This window comes from Dendrobates tinctorius, unplaced genomic scaffold (assembly GCF_039654945.1).
Source record: "Dendrobates tinctorius isolate UK_male_01 unplaced genomic scaffold, ASM3965494v1 ptg000071l, whole genome shotgun sequence".
In the NCBI taxonomy this organism is placed as follows: domain Eukaryota; kingdom Metazoa; phylum Chordata; class Amphibia; order Anura; family Dendrobatidae; genus Dendrobates; species Dendrobates tinctorius.
The window spans coordinates 2,054,664-2,069,801 of record NW_027361739.1 but is presented as its reverse complement, the minus strand read 5'-3'; the positions used below and the strand labels follow the sequence as shown (position 1 = coordinate 2,069,801).

General features: G+C 42.1%; 1 protein-coding gene across 6 annotated transcripts in view; it reads left to right on the top strand.

Annotated features, from left to right (window-relative positions):
- TANC2 (tetratricopeptide repeat, ankyrin repeat and coiled-coil containing 2) overlaps nucleotides 1-14,022 on the top strand; it is a 621,767-nt gene extending 607,745 nt beyond the window's left edge. For all 6 annotated transcript variants that reach the window (XM_073582321.1, XM_073582322.1, XM_073582320.1 and 3 more), the window contains 3 exons: nucleotides 5,039-5,185; nucleotides 6,317-6,417; nucleotides 6,533-14,022. In XM_073582321.1, the coding sequence (XP_073438422.1) occupies nucleotides 5,039-5,185; nucleotides 6,317-6,417; nucleotides 6,533-8,453 (2,169 nt within the window). In that variant the 3' untranslated portion in view covers nucleotides 8,454-14,022. The remainder of the gene's footprint in view (nucleotides 1-5,038; nucleotides 5,186-6,316; nucleotides 6,418-6,532) is intronic.
- Nucleotides 14,023-15,138: the final 1,116 nt, after the last annotated feature.

Below are 15,138 nucleotides of genomic sequence, written 5' to 3'. Positions count from 1 at the left end.
TGGATGACTGGATGAAAGTCATATTCAGTGATGAATCGCGAATCTGCATTGGGCAAGGTGATGATGCTGGAACTTTTGTTTGGTGCCGTTCCAATGAGATTTATAAAGATGACTGCCTGAAGAGAACATGCAAATTTCCGCAGTCATTGATGATATGGGGCTGCATGTCAGGTAAAGGCACTGGGGAGATGGCTGTCATTACGTCTTCAATAAATGCACAAGTTTATGTTGATATTTTGGACACTTTTCTTATCCCATCAATTGAAAGGATGTTTGGGGATGATGAAATTATTTTTCAAGATGATAATGCATCCTGCCATAGAGCAAAAACTGTGAAAACATTCCTTGAAAAAACACACATAAGGTCAATGTCATGGCCTGCAAATAGTCCGGATTTCAGTCCAATTGAAAATCTTTGGTGGAAGTTGAAGAAAATGGTCCATGACAAGGCTCCAACCTGCAAAGCTGATCTGGCAACAGCAATCAGAAAAATTTGGAGCCAGATTGAAGAAGAGTACTGTTTGACGCACATTAAATCCATGCCTCAGAGACTGCAAGCTGTTATGAAAGCCAGAGGTGGTTCAACAAAATACTAGTGATGTGTTGGAGTGTTTTTTTGTTGGTTTGTTTTTCATGATTCCATAGTTTTTTCCTCAGAATTGAGTCATTCTTTAATTTTTCCCCTATGCTTGGCTTAAAAAAGTAACCATTACTGACTACCACATTTTTTGTTCTTACATTTTTTGTTCTTGATTTCTTTTAGTGTTTCTTAAAGCCAGAAAGTTTCCATTTGAATTGACTTTAGTTTTGTGCCATGTCTGTGATCTGCTTGTTTTTCTACAAAATTAAGCAACTGAATGAACATCCTCCAAGGCCGGTGATTCCATAATTTTTGCCAGGGGTTGTATAATTAATAGCTAGCAAAGGCTATGCGGACAGCTGCAGGCTGATATTAATAGCCTAGGAAGGAGCCATGGATACTGCCCCCTCCCCCCAGCTCAAAACATCAGCTCTCAGCCGTTCTCCAAGATGCACCAATTCTGGCACTTAGCCTTTATCTTCCCACTTGCCCTGTAGCGGTGGCAAGTGGGGGTAATAGTTGTGGGGGTTGAAGTCACCTTTGTGACATCAAGCCCCGAGGTTAGTAATAGAGAGGCATCAATAAGATGCCCCTATTACTAACCCCATAGTCAAATTGTAAAAAAAAAAGCACAGACACCCAGTAAAAAATCCTTTATTTGAAATAAAGACACAGAACACTCCTTTAATATTCTTAATTAAACCATACTTATGACCTCACCTAATTCCTGCGAAGGCCTCGATCTCCTGTAATAAAATTAAAATAATAAACCAACAATATACGATACCTGTCCATCGTGTCCCACACCGTAATCTTTATCTGAGGGAGAAATAGTTCTCAACCTGGACGGTGCCAAGATGCGACCGCCCCGGCTGAAAACCACTGGGGAATGAGGAGATGCTGGGAGCAGTGGTTTTCAGCCGGGTCGGTCGCATCTTGGCACCGTCCAGTTTGAAAACTTTATATCCCCCAGATATGGATTACTGAGTGGGACACAACGACAGTTAGGTACGGTATATTGTTGGTTTATTATTTTACTTTTATTACAGGAGATCGAGGCTTCACAGGAATTAGGTGAGGTTGTAAGTATGGTTTAATTAAGAATATTAAAGGTATCTTCTGTGTCTTTATTTCAATTAAAGGATTTTTTACTGGGTGTCTGTGTTTTCTTTACAATTTGACTATGGGGTTAGTAATAGGGGCGTCCTATTGATGCCTCTCCATTACTAACCTCGAGGCTTGATGTCACAAAGGTGACATCAACCCCCACAACTATACCCCACTTGCCACCACTAGAGGGCAAGTGGGAAGATAATGGCTAAGTTCCAGAATTGGCGCATCTTAGAGATGCGCCTTTTCTGGGGCGGCTGAGAGCTGATGTTTTTAGCCGGGGGGGCCAGTATCCATGGGCCCTTCCTAGGCTATTAATATCAGCCTGTTGCTGTCTGCATAGCCTTTGCTGGCTATTATTTATAGGGGGACCCCATGCCATTTTTTTCGGGAATATAATATTTTATTAATTACATGTCCAGTAATTTGCACACACTGTACTAATTGTATTTGTTACTGACATCTCTATATCTACCTATTCCATTTGTCTTTACTGTATGTAAACCATCTCCTTTATCCTGTTGGCTCCTGCAGTGATTTTACAGAACCCGGCAGATGTATTCCCGGCTTTTCTTCTATCTCTCTATTCAATATAAATACGTATATATGTGTGCGTCACTGATATAGAATACATTAAAAAAAAAATCGAATACATTAATATATATATATATATGTATGTATATATATATATATATATATATATATATATATATATAGTGTGTGTGTATATATCTGTTTTATCTATTCTGTTCTAATGCACTGCAGAGATGTGGATTCCAGTCTGTGCTGCCCAAATAATAGATTTCCAAGACGTAGTAACAGTTAAGAAGTGGTTTAATCGACGCGTTTCAGGGTGAATACCACCCCTTCCTCAGGAAAATACCACATATAGCTTTATATGTGGTATTTTCCTGAGGAAGGGGTGGTGTTCACCCTGAAACGCGTCGATTAAACCACTTCATAACTGTTACTACGTCTTGGAAATCTATTATTTGGGCAGCGCAGACTGGAATCCACATCTTCTCTGCAGTGTATCGTATTGTCGGGTCGTTGACCGACCTGTGGATCTGCGGCAGCCTTTCCTACATGTGCTTTAACCACCTAATAATACCAGGTGAGCAGCTTCCTACTTAAAAAAAACGCTAACTTACTATCGGATAAGACCCTATTGCGCTTTGTGTCTCCCTTGCTTTATCTATTTAATCTATTCTATTCTGTCAGTGTGATTTTACTGTACATGCACACGAATTGCCAGCGTTTCTTCTATCTATCTATTAAATATATATATGTGTGTGTGTTTTGATGAATATTTTGTTAGAAAATGATGTGTAAATGACATATAGAACTGCTGTATGTAAATGCTCATGTTAAAACCGCATTGCAATCGGATAGCAATGCACTCGGATGTAAATCGGATGCTAGGTGTAAAAATCACACTGTACTCACATGACACTCTCATGGCACTCGTCCGTTTTTTCGGTCCAGATTACGGACCGTTTTTTTTTTTCTCACGTGTATGTACCCTAAATATATTTTACCTAAAACGAGTTGCTGAGTTTGTAAGGCCTCATTCAGATGTATGAGAGTACACAGGTGGCATCTGAGTGCTGTCCAATATTTTTCACAGACTTATTGACTTGTATTGGGCAGTTGAATTCATGACTTGGAGTAAAATCGGACAATTCTCCGTGATTTTGTGCTGACCACTCAGTCTGCAATAATACACGGAATGGTGAACAGCCCCAGATACTACAATTGGTACAAGTTTTTTCTGTGAAAAACTGATGTCTGAGTGAGCCCTAGAACATTCCCATACAAGTGGTGGTTGTGTCGTAGTAATTGCTGTAGGACATAACTGCATTCAGTTTACTTATATTTTCTACTACTTCCAAAATAGGTACAGGTGAAGCAAGGAGAATCACAGGCCTCACACCTGTACTTAGCCACAAAAACACAAGTACTGTTTGCCCTGCACTAATTAGTTGCATAATGGCCACATCTTCGGGCGCCCTAAGCCCAATAGTTCTTAGGATTTATAATTATCAATGTAGATGAAGTAAAAACATTAATAAATAATAAAACTATCATCGGCACGATCAGTAAATTATTGCCACATTTTTAGAAGACTTTCTGCCAAGTGCACAACTTTCTGAAAGGGTCATTGCGAGGTATATGGGAACCTTGCTCTCCCACAAATGGCGTTATTCTAAAGGAAATGTTCATCAGATTCTCAGTGCATGACTTTACAGACAGTCATACATGCGTCGGTGGTTTGAAAATTCATCCCAGGTAAAGAATGTTTAAAGATAATTTGCTACCAAGTTTTTGCTGCCCCATGAAGGAGGACCCTGATTCCAGCGACATATAATATTCTGGGCTGCTTTCTGTAGTTTTGATAAAATCACTACCTTTATTCAGCTCTGTTAGTGCTCTCAGTGAACTCCTGCTATGTAGTATTCGATATCCATAAGCTCTGTCGTATCCATAAGCCTGTTGATTTAATTGGTAGGTTTGTTAACTATTCAGTGTGTCTGAAAAAAAACATGGTGCATGGACAGGGAAAGATGGAACTAATCTCTGAGAGGACTAGCAGAGCTGCAGCAGATAAAACAGTGATTTTTTTTCAAAAACAAAATAGGTCCTGTAAGTGACCGAGCACTGGAATCCTTGTCTCCATTCATATTTTATGCTGCACTCAGATTGGGAAACATAAACCTGCTGACAGATTCCCTTTAAGGCACAAAATTATGAGAAGTAAAGGAGGCCTAGAGCAGAGGAAGCAGGCTGGGGAGCTTGAATTGGTGAAGATAGTAGTCTCTGCTCCCATTGCATTAGAGCCCTATGTTTGCATTACATACTGGGAAAATTCAACTAATGCAGCAATTGTATCCATAGGCTGTTACTCTGGCCGCAGTCTGCCACTGAACATTTTGGCATCTATCAGGATGATATTTATAATACTTTTTATTTTTTGCAATTATGATATTCTATGCTGGGACATAAGGTAAAACAAATGTGTATCAAGTGGTATACATTTCTTTTTAATGGGAGACTACAGGCAATTTTTGCCCCTGTATGCCCTTACAGAGCATATATCCTCCTGACATATACCTCCAGCAGAAGGCTCTAATGCAATGTGAACAGAGTCCTAGAGATGATCCAACCTCTGGACACAAATAAGTTTGAAAACAATTGATATCTGGGCTCCATACAGGTAAGGTTAATAAAAAAGAGGAGCAGGGAGAAGCTGATGATAATGCGATGAACAAAAGTTTTCATGTTGTAAGGAAGGAGTTGTATTTATAGAGGACATAATGTTTGTGAGATCGAATCCCTTTACTCCCTCAGAAAGGGAAAGTAAAAGAAGCTGCACAGAGATACCAGTACGCCATGAAGAAGTTTCCTCGGGAAGGCTTTGGAGAAGATCTAAAGACTTTTCGAGAACTGAAGGTGTCGCTTTTACTCAACCTGTCCCGATGTCGTCGGAAGATGAACGTGAGTTATCCCTTCATAGCATGAATCATCCTGCAGTCTGTCTTGTATTCCATTCTACATGCAAATCTCACTAAGAATACTGAGGCTTCTTCCATACACATTAGACTAATATCAGCCAATATTGATGGGTTTGGCCAACAGCCTAATGTGTATGAGGGTACTGGCAAACTGATCGTCATGGAAGATGTCAATTGGGCATGTCCAATTTCCGACAGCTGATCACATTGTCTCCCAGAGATAAGTCTCCCAGAGATAAGCCGCCGGTAGAGATGTCTGGCGATGGCTTTCTCATAGAGAACAGAGAAGTACTCGGCTGATTGAGCGCTCCTGTATATGGGAGAGGAGGCCAAGATGACTGTCGAACGAACGATCCGCTGTAGCATTGATGGACCAACAGTCAGCTAATGTGTATGGTTGGTGGTTTTTTTTTACTACACTAGTAGGTAATTCAAATTTTGACTTTAAATTTGCAGGAAAGTCGGTTGTTTGAATAGGAAGGGTAAAGAAAACATTTTGATCCTTTTTGGGATGGTCTGTGCATCGGCTGATAATTTGCGATGGTCATGTAATTAGATTATCCACTTCGGGAATAAAAGTATTATACATGGTACTTGTAGGAACAGAGAATGGATATGGCTTACTGACAGCACAGAGAAAGCAAAGATGTGCTCATTAGCTTTAATATACTGATTATTTGCAGTATACAGTATATTTTTTGTTAATGTGGGTCTCATGTCGCTACAGATCCTTGTAGAAAAAAATTATAGGTTCTGCTTGATAATTTACCTATATGTCTCTCCCAGTAGACCAACATTATGTATTGAATTACTGAGATATTCTGCTGCATCGAAAGTTAGTTGTCTACCATAAGGAGTCTTAAACGCAAAAATAAAAACATATATTTAATTTATTGTTAATGTAGTCTCTTTCTCTGTATTCGTTTCCCCTGCCCTCTCTTTGATGGTTTGTTAAGTTATTTTATATATTTTTATCCAGATTATTAGAATTTAATTTTACTTTTGTATTCCTTTGATTCTCTCTTCCATATTTAATCTTGTGCAGACTATTTTTTTGCTCTCCTCTGTTTCTTTATGGAAAGACTTTGCACTCATAACCTGTTTGATGTTTCAGGACTTTGGAATGGCAGAGGAATTTGCCACCAAGGCTCTGGAATTGAAACCAAAGTCATATGAGGCATACTACGCTCGTGCCAGAGCCAAACGAAGTAGCAGGTAAGACTGAACTGGTTCCACACGAATCACATATGACATTGATGACATGTACATTCGATTCTTCTTGGGTTTTAGTCTAATTCTAATAGTTTTTCTCATCACATTTATCTTAAAGGCAATTTACAGCTGCTTTGGAAGACCTGAATGAAGCAATCCAGCTCTGCCCTAACAATCGAGAAATCCAGCGGCTTCTTATGCGAGTGGAAGAGGAATGCAGACAACTCCAGCAAGAGGAGGAGGTCCAGGAGCTTCAAGATGAGCCAGAACCAGAAGTACAAAATGAGGACATTGACTCTACACAGGAAGACCTCTACGAGGAAGAGTACGTGGAACAGGACTTAGACAGTGTTCCTGTAGGTTTACAAAGTGATGGAAGACAATGTCAGGGCCTTCCAGGCATGCAAAGTCCCCCTCAATCTCCGGCACATCGGGATTCTGCCTATATGTCAGGATCACATCAAGTATTTGACTTCAGATCAAACAGCTCTGTTGGTTCTCCCACAAGGCAAGGCTACCAGTCCACCTCTCCATCACTTTCTCCAACACACCAGAACTCGCACTATCGCCCTAGTCCTCCCCAAACATCCCCTGCACATCAGAGTTCTTCCTACCGCTTTAGTCCACCTCCTGTAGGTGGTCAGGTCATGGACTATCCAAGCCCTCCACCTTCCCCTTTACGGAGGGCTCCCCAGTATAGAGCTAGCCCTCCAAGTGAAACTATTGGTATGTATAGACAACAATCTGGTTCTCCAATTAGGTATCAGCAAGAGCCATGTGTAAGTCAGCACCCTGGAAGACCAAAGTCTCCACTGTCCAAGATATCGCAGAGGTCTTTCCAAATGTCACAGCTTCCCACTGCAGTTCCACAACCTGCACACAGATTGCAGCCAGCTAAGGCACAAATAGTACGTAGCAACCAACCCAGTTCTGCAGTGCACTCTAGTGCAGTAATTCCCGGAGGTACATATGGACAGGTGGCACATGGTATGGCAAGTAAATACCAAACATCTTCTGGAGAGATGAGTCAAAGCCGATTAGTATATCAAGCCTCTCTTGGTGGTCTTATAGCTGATGGACGTCCAATGCAGCATGTGCAGGCTAGTTTGAGTGCCGGAGCTATTTGCCAGCATGGAGGTATTGCCAAGGAAGACATACCCCAGCGCCCAACTTCAGCCTATCGAGGAGGCATGAGATATAACCAGACTCCTCAAATTGGGCGCAGTCAGTCTGCCTCTTATTATCCAGTATGTCACACCAAGCTGGATCTTGAGCGCCAGTCCAGCCAACTAGGTTCTCCAGATGTTTCTCATCTTATACGAAGGCCCGTGAGTATTAACCCCGGGGAAATCAAGTCTCATCCACCTACTCCAAGGCCACTGTTACATTCACAAAGTGTAGGACTCCGTTTTTCTCCATCTAGTAACAGTATTTCGTCCTCTTCCAGCCTCTCTGCTACTTTCCGACCATCTGCATCTATACAACAGATGGAGATCCCACTTAAGCCAGCTTATGAGAGACTCTGTGATGAGCTGTCTCCTGTGTCCCCACCCCAAGGAAGTTACCCCAGTGAGCCAACACGCTCTAGGACCACCCCATTCATGGGTATAATTGACAAGACAGCACGGACTCAACAGTACCCCCACCACCATCAGCAGAGTCGGACATGGGCTGTCTCCTCTGTTGACACTGTTCTTAGTCCCACATCTCCTGGCATCATGCCCCAACAAGAATCCTTCAGTCCGCCTTCCTCTATCAGCAACATCGCCTTTTATAACAAAACCAACAATGCACAGAATGGGCACCTGCTTGAAGACGACTACTATGGTCCGCATGGTGTGCTTGCTAATGGCTCTCGGGGGGACATATTGGAGAGGGTCACACAGGCCTCCTCCTATCCTGATGTCAAGGTGGCCAGAACACTGCCTGTTGCACAGGCTTACCAGGACAACCTGTACAGGCAGCTGTCTCGGGACTCTCGGCAGGGCCAGACTTCGCCCATCAAACCAAAGAGACCCTTTGTGGAGTCAAACGTGTAGGACAATATACTTTCCCTTCCCTGTTCCCTTCTTTTCCGTTATAACTCTTTTCCTTCACTGTACGAATACCTCCCTAAAAACCTGGTAATTGAGCAACTCTTCTTAGGACTCCTCACCCGGTCCCTATACTTTAGTGTTCTGCTCTGACGTATCCCATTGGGTAGAGCTGGTCTTTTAGTACTTTTAGGTTGTGCTATGAACACTTTGGGTCCCCAGACTATGTTTATGGACACTTTGTCTGCTTTCTCAACTGCCCAATTGAATTTGGGTTTTTATATTTCGATTTTGAGTAATTGCACTTAGGTCACTAGGATATTCTTCCAGGACTGGGCCCCCTCTTAGTTGGAGTGAAATCGTGTTCTCTCCATGTGATAACCCGTCAGCAGGCGATGTGCTTGAGGCTTGCTTATTACCCTGCATGTGGGAACAGGGAAACACAAATCTAAGGCCACTTGCAGCACAATAAGGATCTGGAAACCTGGTAAACAAAGGGCTCTATACATTTGCATTGTAACATTAAGCATACATGGAATTACCCCATAACAGACTTTTAACTATATGTGTACATGTAGTGTGAATTTTTTTTTTTTTTTTTTTCCTTTAATGTTTTGACTCAGTTCGGATCTTGTTTTACAAACCCCAGTCTTTCAAATTGGCATCAGAAATGAAGACAAACTAAACTTCTCCAAATAGGTTTTTGGTGACTGATTCCATCGAGATTGAGAAAATTATGTGGACTAGTCAGATACCCACTTTATAGCTGTGTCTAAGGTTATACATGCCAAATAGAGAAGATGTAGAGCATCTTCCTCCTAAATTGACACCAATAGGGAAGAGGGGTGCACAACTTTCCTTTCCTACTTCACTTACCTGGAATATCTGGTTCAAGTCTTAGGCCACATTTAGAGATGGACATAATATGTCTGCAAGACCTAAATGCTCTGGAGTTCATGTATACCAACTTACATAGAATCTTATAGCAATCTAAGTTTGGTTAACGGGAGGTGCCTGTCTTTGGATACTAAATGTGACTTTAGGCCCCCATACACAATAGATAAAAGTTGGCCAAACCTTGCGATTTTCATTGGGATCTGATGTGTGTGGAGGAATTGAAAAAGACAATTTGTTTTTAATGGAGAAAAGCTGTTGCCATAGCTATCTGTCAGTGGCTTTCTCTTCTGTGCCCGTTGAAAACACATAAATGCTCAGCTGGTGGGTGAAATCCTAAGTGATAATTCACAGAATAAATTGACAAGTCAGTTTAGGCTGTGGATTATTTCTAAAGCTTGTGGGTAAAATTTCAGAAAATAACATTGACATTACAGATACTAAAATATCCATCTAAAATTCCGTCCAGAAAATCGGCCCTTATTATGGCAAAAATAACAGCTGAGCAGTGAAAAATTATCTACTGATACATGATCTGCTTAATCACAAAGCTAATCTGTCCTAACCACACAATGTCCATTAGAATTAAATTGCCTAAATTACTTGGAAACCGCTTACACCAGAGACACGAGGCGAGGGGCTGCTGCGGCGTGCTGATGGGCAGTGGCAGCTCCTTTCCTTTCTGTCTACTTACAGACCTTGACTGAATCAGGCCTTTGAAAGAAATGGGTTTGTGACTCAAGATCCTGGACATCTCCAGCAGCATGGTGTCCTAGGACAGGTACGCTTGGCCTAGACAGACAGATGGAGTGGATTGCAGTCGTGATCATTTAGATGAATCAGACATATTTTGCCCAGACTTGATGCATAACAAATGATGAAAGAGCCACATGCAGCCATCTTCATGCAGTAGATACAGCTACAACACCATCATGGTTCTCTGCTTGCAAACACCAATGTTCTCAGGTGTCTGGTTACCTTTCCACAGACAGCGGCAGGTTCTCCGTTCTTGATTGCCTGTAATAAGAGGCTCAACAAGAAGGGCTTATGTGTTCCGGGGCATCTTTACTGCAGGGCCACATCGCGATGACGCTTTCTACAAGAAGGAAGATCTACTAATAAGAACACTTCAATTGTCTGACTTTATGGGGTAATTCTAAATGTCACGGTCCATGCATAAATTATGGGGAGGGAAACCCTAGATTCCACTCTGTAAAAGGAAAGAACTTGTCATTTAATTGTATGTGAGAAAAAAAGGGGGAATGCACCAAATGATTATTATAAGGATTCCTAATTTATTTCCTCCCCAAAACATTAAAGCAGCAGATGCTGACATTTATTAATTTTTCAAATTTCCACAAATATTGGCTTTTTTTCTGTAACCGATATTCTTTCGAAAGTGAAAACCGCCTTATCCGGTTGTCACTTTGAGGCTGGAGTCACATGAGCATATACTCTCTCCTCGGAGAGAATGGGATTGATTATGTTAATGACATTCTGATCAAACTCTGGTCTGAGTATGATTAGTGGTCTGAGTATGATCAGTGTATCAGCATAGTGTGATCTGGATGCCTATAAAGTAAAACAGTTGCAAATTTGTCATCGTCATTAAATTAACTGAATTTGGAGGATATAATAAATATTACCCACCCAACAATAAAAAAAAAAAAAAATCCACAAACTCTTGTAACTGATTCCCAATTAGAATGGGAATTTATTCAACTACACTTGGGGCATGTAGTAGAGCTGAAAATGCATACATTTATAAATCACACAATGCTCCCTGGGGAAAAAAAAGGTATGGAAATGAGCTCTTTCAAAAGGTAGAAAGCTGGTTCTCTAGTACCACCTATAGGAAGGTGCTACCCTATAAGTACACTCTGTCACAATCCTTACCACAAATCGGTTTTGTCTAAAAGCAAGAGACCCTTAAGAAACCCGGCTTTCTTGGAGTTCTCATCCCTTTTCATCACAGGGAATGGTACAGGTTGGCTGGGTGAGGGACCTTTGACATGGGTCTAGGGGTACTGGTTTTCCTTGTGGCGACAGGATTTTGTCTTTTTGTTTTAGGGTACGTTGATGCATCCAAGTTTTTCACTGTGGATTTTGCCTTGAATCCAAATTAACTTGATACAAAAATCTGCGCGTTATGAGTCTTGTCCAGATTTGCTGCACGCTTTGCACATAAGTGAAATCCACTGTAAAGTTCTGCATCTTAAATTGACTTGCGCAGATTTAGAATACACATAAGTGTTAAATTTCCTCTGTGGATTTTTAATTTTTTGCAGCGTGTGGATGAGATTTAATCAAATATCATCCATTTTGCTGTTATACGTTGCAGACTTTCCAACTGCAAATCCGGATGAAAAAAAACTAAAGTGTATCCCCTTTGTAACCTAGTGTTACCAAATCAATTCCCAAGACCTTGGTCTGGCAGCCATGTAAGTAGTCCGTGGTGGCCGGACCGGAGCCCTGCATACCAGAACACCTGGCATTACATCACGCATGCATCATGCTGCAACTTTGATGTGCTACCGGGCTTACAAACTGGAAAAAGTGTTGACTATTACTAGGTGGTTTGCAGGGGTCCTGTCCTGGCCAAGGACATCTGATGTGGACCACTTATCAGTAGATAACAGGCTTCCATTTGCTAGTTGGTAGTAGTTTTTTTAATCAGCTTACTTTGGCCCCGTCTCACTAAGCAATCTCGGTAGCGAGATCGCTGCTGAGCCACAACTTTTGTGACGTAACAGCGATCTCACCAGCGAGATCGCTGTGTGTGACAGCGATCAGCAAGCGGCCCCCCTGCCAGTATCGCTGATCGCTGCAAGAAACCTCTGGACATTTCTTTGGTCGCTGGTCTCCCGCTGGCCAGCACGCATCGCTGTGTGTGACAGCGGGAGACCAGCGATCAGGTGTAAAAAAAATAAAAAATATAGTTATTCTCACCTTCCGATGTCCCGTTCAGCCATCCTGCCTCTCTCCACGCTCCGGTCCCAGTAAGCCTTTGCACGAATGACCGCGAGACTTTGTTATCCCGCGAGACCGTGACATCGCGCGATCATTCGTGCAAAGGATCACTGGGACCGGAGCGTGGAGAGAGGCAGGATGGCTGAACGGGACATCGGAAGGTGAGAATAACTATATTTTTTATTTTGATTCTATTTTCTACAGCGATAGCCAGCGATGCCGGGCGCTCGGCATCGCTGTGCTGATCGCTGGTGAAGCTGTCTGTGTGACAGCTCACCAGCGATCACATAGCGACTTACCAGCGATCCTGACACCTTGATATCGGTGTCGGGATCGCTGGTGAGTCGCTTAGTGTGACGGGGCCTTTACAAAAAAAAACATTTGGTGCCTTCCCTGATGCATACAATTCTAGGCAGTGAATTGGTGACCGTATAATAACTTTCCCTATTCTCCATAGGTTGGAGGAAGGTATCGCGAGTGTAGCTGACAGCAATACACGCAGTAACCCCCATGTGAGAACATGTCTGCACTTTTGGGTATTCACGGCCCTTAAAATAGATGAAGCCCTCAGAGTTCACAGTTCAGGGATTTTCATGGTTGTGGCAGGGTCCTTTTTTCCATAATTCCCTAAATATTTTATTCTAGTCAGACCTTATTGCTTGTGAGAGTGGGCATGATTTACTTGAAGTAGGAAAGTGAGTCGCCTTCACTGTAGGCACATGGCACTGCACACAAGGTCCATATCACATTGTTTGGTTTTACTCCTAGTTATTTTTCGAAATTCCCCCAGGCTACGCCATCCCCAACGCTCCACCCCTTGCTCTTCCTCTCTGCACACCCCTCTTGCCTTCTCCTCCATGCTGCGGCTGTATTGCACACATCAGAAAAACTGAAGGAACCTTGTGAGGGGTGTGGGGCGTCCTTCCCACGGCCTTCTCAACCCCAAGTCAGAAGGACTCTTCTCTGTACAGTGTATTTATTTATTCAATGCATGGTCCGTTCTCTTTATCAATATACGGAACACAACCATTGTTTAATATATATGTATATAAAATACATATATATATATATATATACATATATATATATTGTGCGGTGCTCAGGTCAAGGGGTTATTGTAGTTTTTTTTTAAAGATTTTTCTTCCTTTAAACATTTTTTCTTTTGTCTGTCTTTTTTGTTTCTTTTATGCAGTGACCCCCTTTTCTCTCCCAGACTTCGGGGGGAGCACTGATTTGAGCACTAAACTTGTAAATAAGAATAAAATGGGGAAAAAAGTGAAGAAAAAAAGACAAAAAAAAAATGTATGTTTTATTTCTGTTCATTTTTTTGATTAACCCTCCTTTGCTTTCAGAATGTACTGCGATGCAGTGCAGAGCGGTCACTGATGGTGAAGGAGGTGGGAGGTGCACTCAAGGTGCTGGGTATTAAAATACCCACTTCATCCTCCATTCAATACTCCTGGGTTTTATTTTTTCTTTGATTATTTTTTTTTTGTTTTCTCAGTTACACTGTATTTGCTTGCTCTGTTTTTTCTTGTCTGTACATGTGAGATGTGAGATAGATGTGAAAAGTCTTTCCTCCCCTCCCCTCCCCCTTTAAAATTCACCTTCTCTATACAGACTTTAATTGTAAATTTAACAAGAAAACTGTATGAGACAAAGAGAAAATGTACTTATTTATAAATGGTTAATTACACTTGAAAACAAACTACTATCTGCGTGTCGTGATTGTCATAAAACGATCGATACCTGGTGGCACTTCTCGTGGTGGCCACTTTCTTCACGGTGTCAGATGCTTGTAAGAAGACCTGAGGAAGCTGTTAAGCCTCTTTGACTCAAGCATATTGCCAAGAGTCTGTACTATGGACCCTCGATACTGACGAATTACTGATGGAAATCGGGCTTGACTGTTCAATAACAGAGCCAGATTGTGTTCTAGGCCAGAAATGGATGCAGTATGAACGACATACTGATTGACGCATCCATATGTGATCTGTATTTGATCCTCTTCGATGTTCTTTAAGGCCGGGATCACACATATGCGAGAAACACGGCCGAGTCTGGCATGTTAATACCCGGCACTGCCACCGGCACTCGGGAGCAGAGCGTTCATCTGCATGTATTGCTATGCGGTCGCACGCTCCGCTCCGAGTGCCGGATATTAACATGCGAGACTCGGCCGTGTTTCTCACATGTGTAATCCTGGCCTTATCCATAAAATGAGTTGTCAACGTTCAGAAAAGTGGGCCCTAAACTTTGTAAAATATTACATACCAAACTCGTCAGGTACTCTCCCTCCCTAGGTACAGCGCCGGTTGATGCACTGATCTCTAATGCGTGCTGTCAACCTCGGCACTGCCTCTGAGCTCAGTCATTAGTTACAGTGGTGACAAGATGTTGGCAGGAACAGCAGTTTTGGCCTCTGGAGGGCATGTACCTTCTGGGTTTGGTATTTTACAAAGTTTGTGGCTCACTTTCCTGAAAATGGGGAAAATTCCCTTTAAATGCCGTGTTTTTATAATTAGAATTTCCTCCTCATTATGGATGGAATGCAAATGAATATGCTTGTATGCAAGCCTCTGTGGGGGCTCTTCATGTGTTTTGACCCTTGTATCCAGTACCTTGTTCCAAGCGCTCAGTGAGCACAGACGAGAGCACCTAAGGATATCCTTAGGCTGCATTCACACATCCGTTATCCGTGTTCTGTCCATTTTGTAAGATGAAGTGCACACTGACCCACCGAGTTTAATTGTAGAGAATGTGGAGCAAGTCCTATTGTGATCTGTTTTTGCAGGTCAGACTCAAGTCTATGGGGATCCATCAAAAA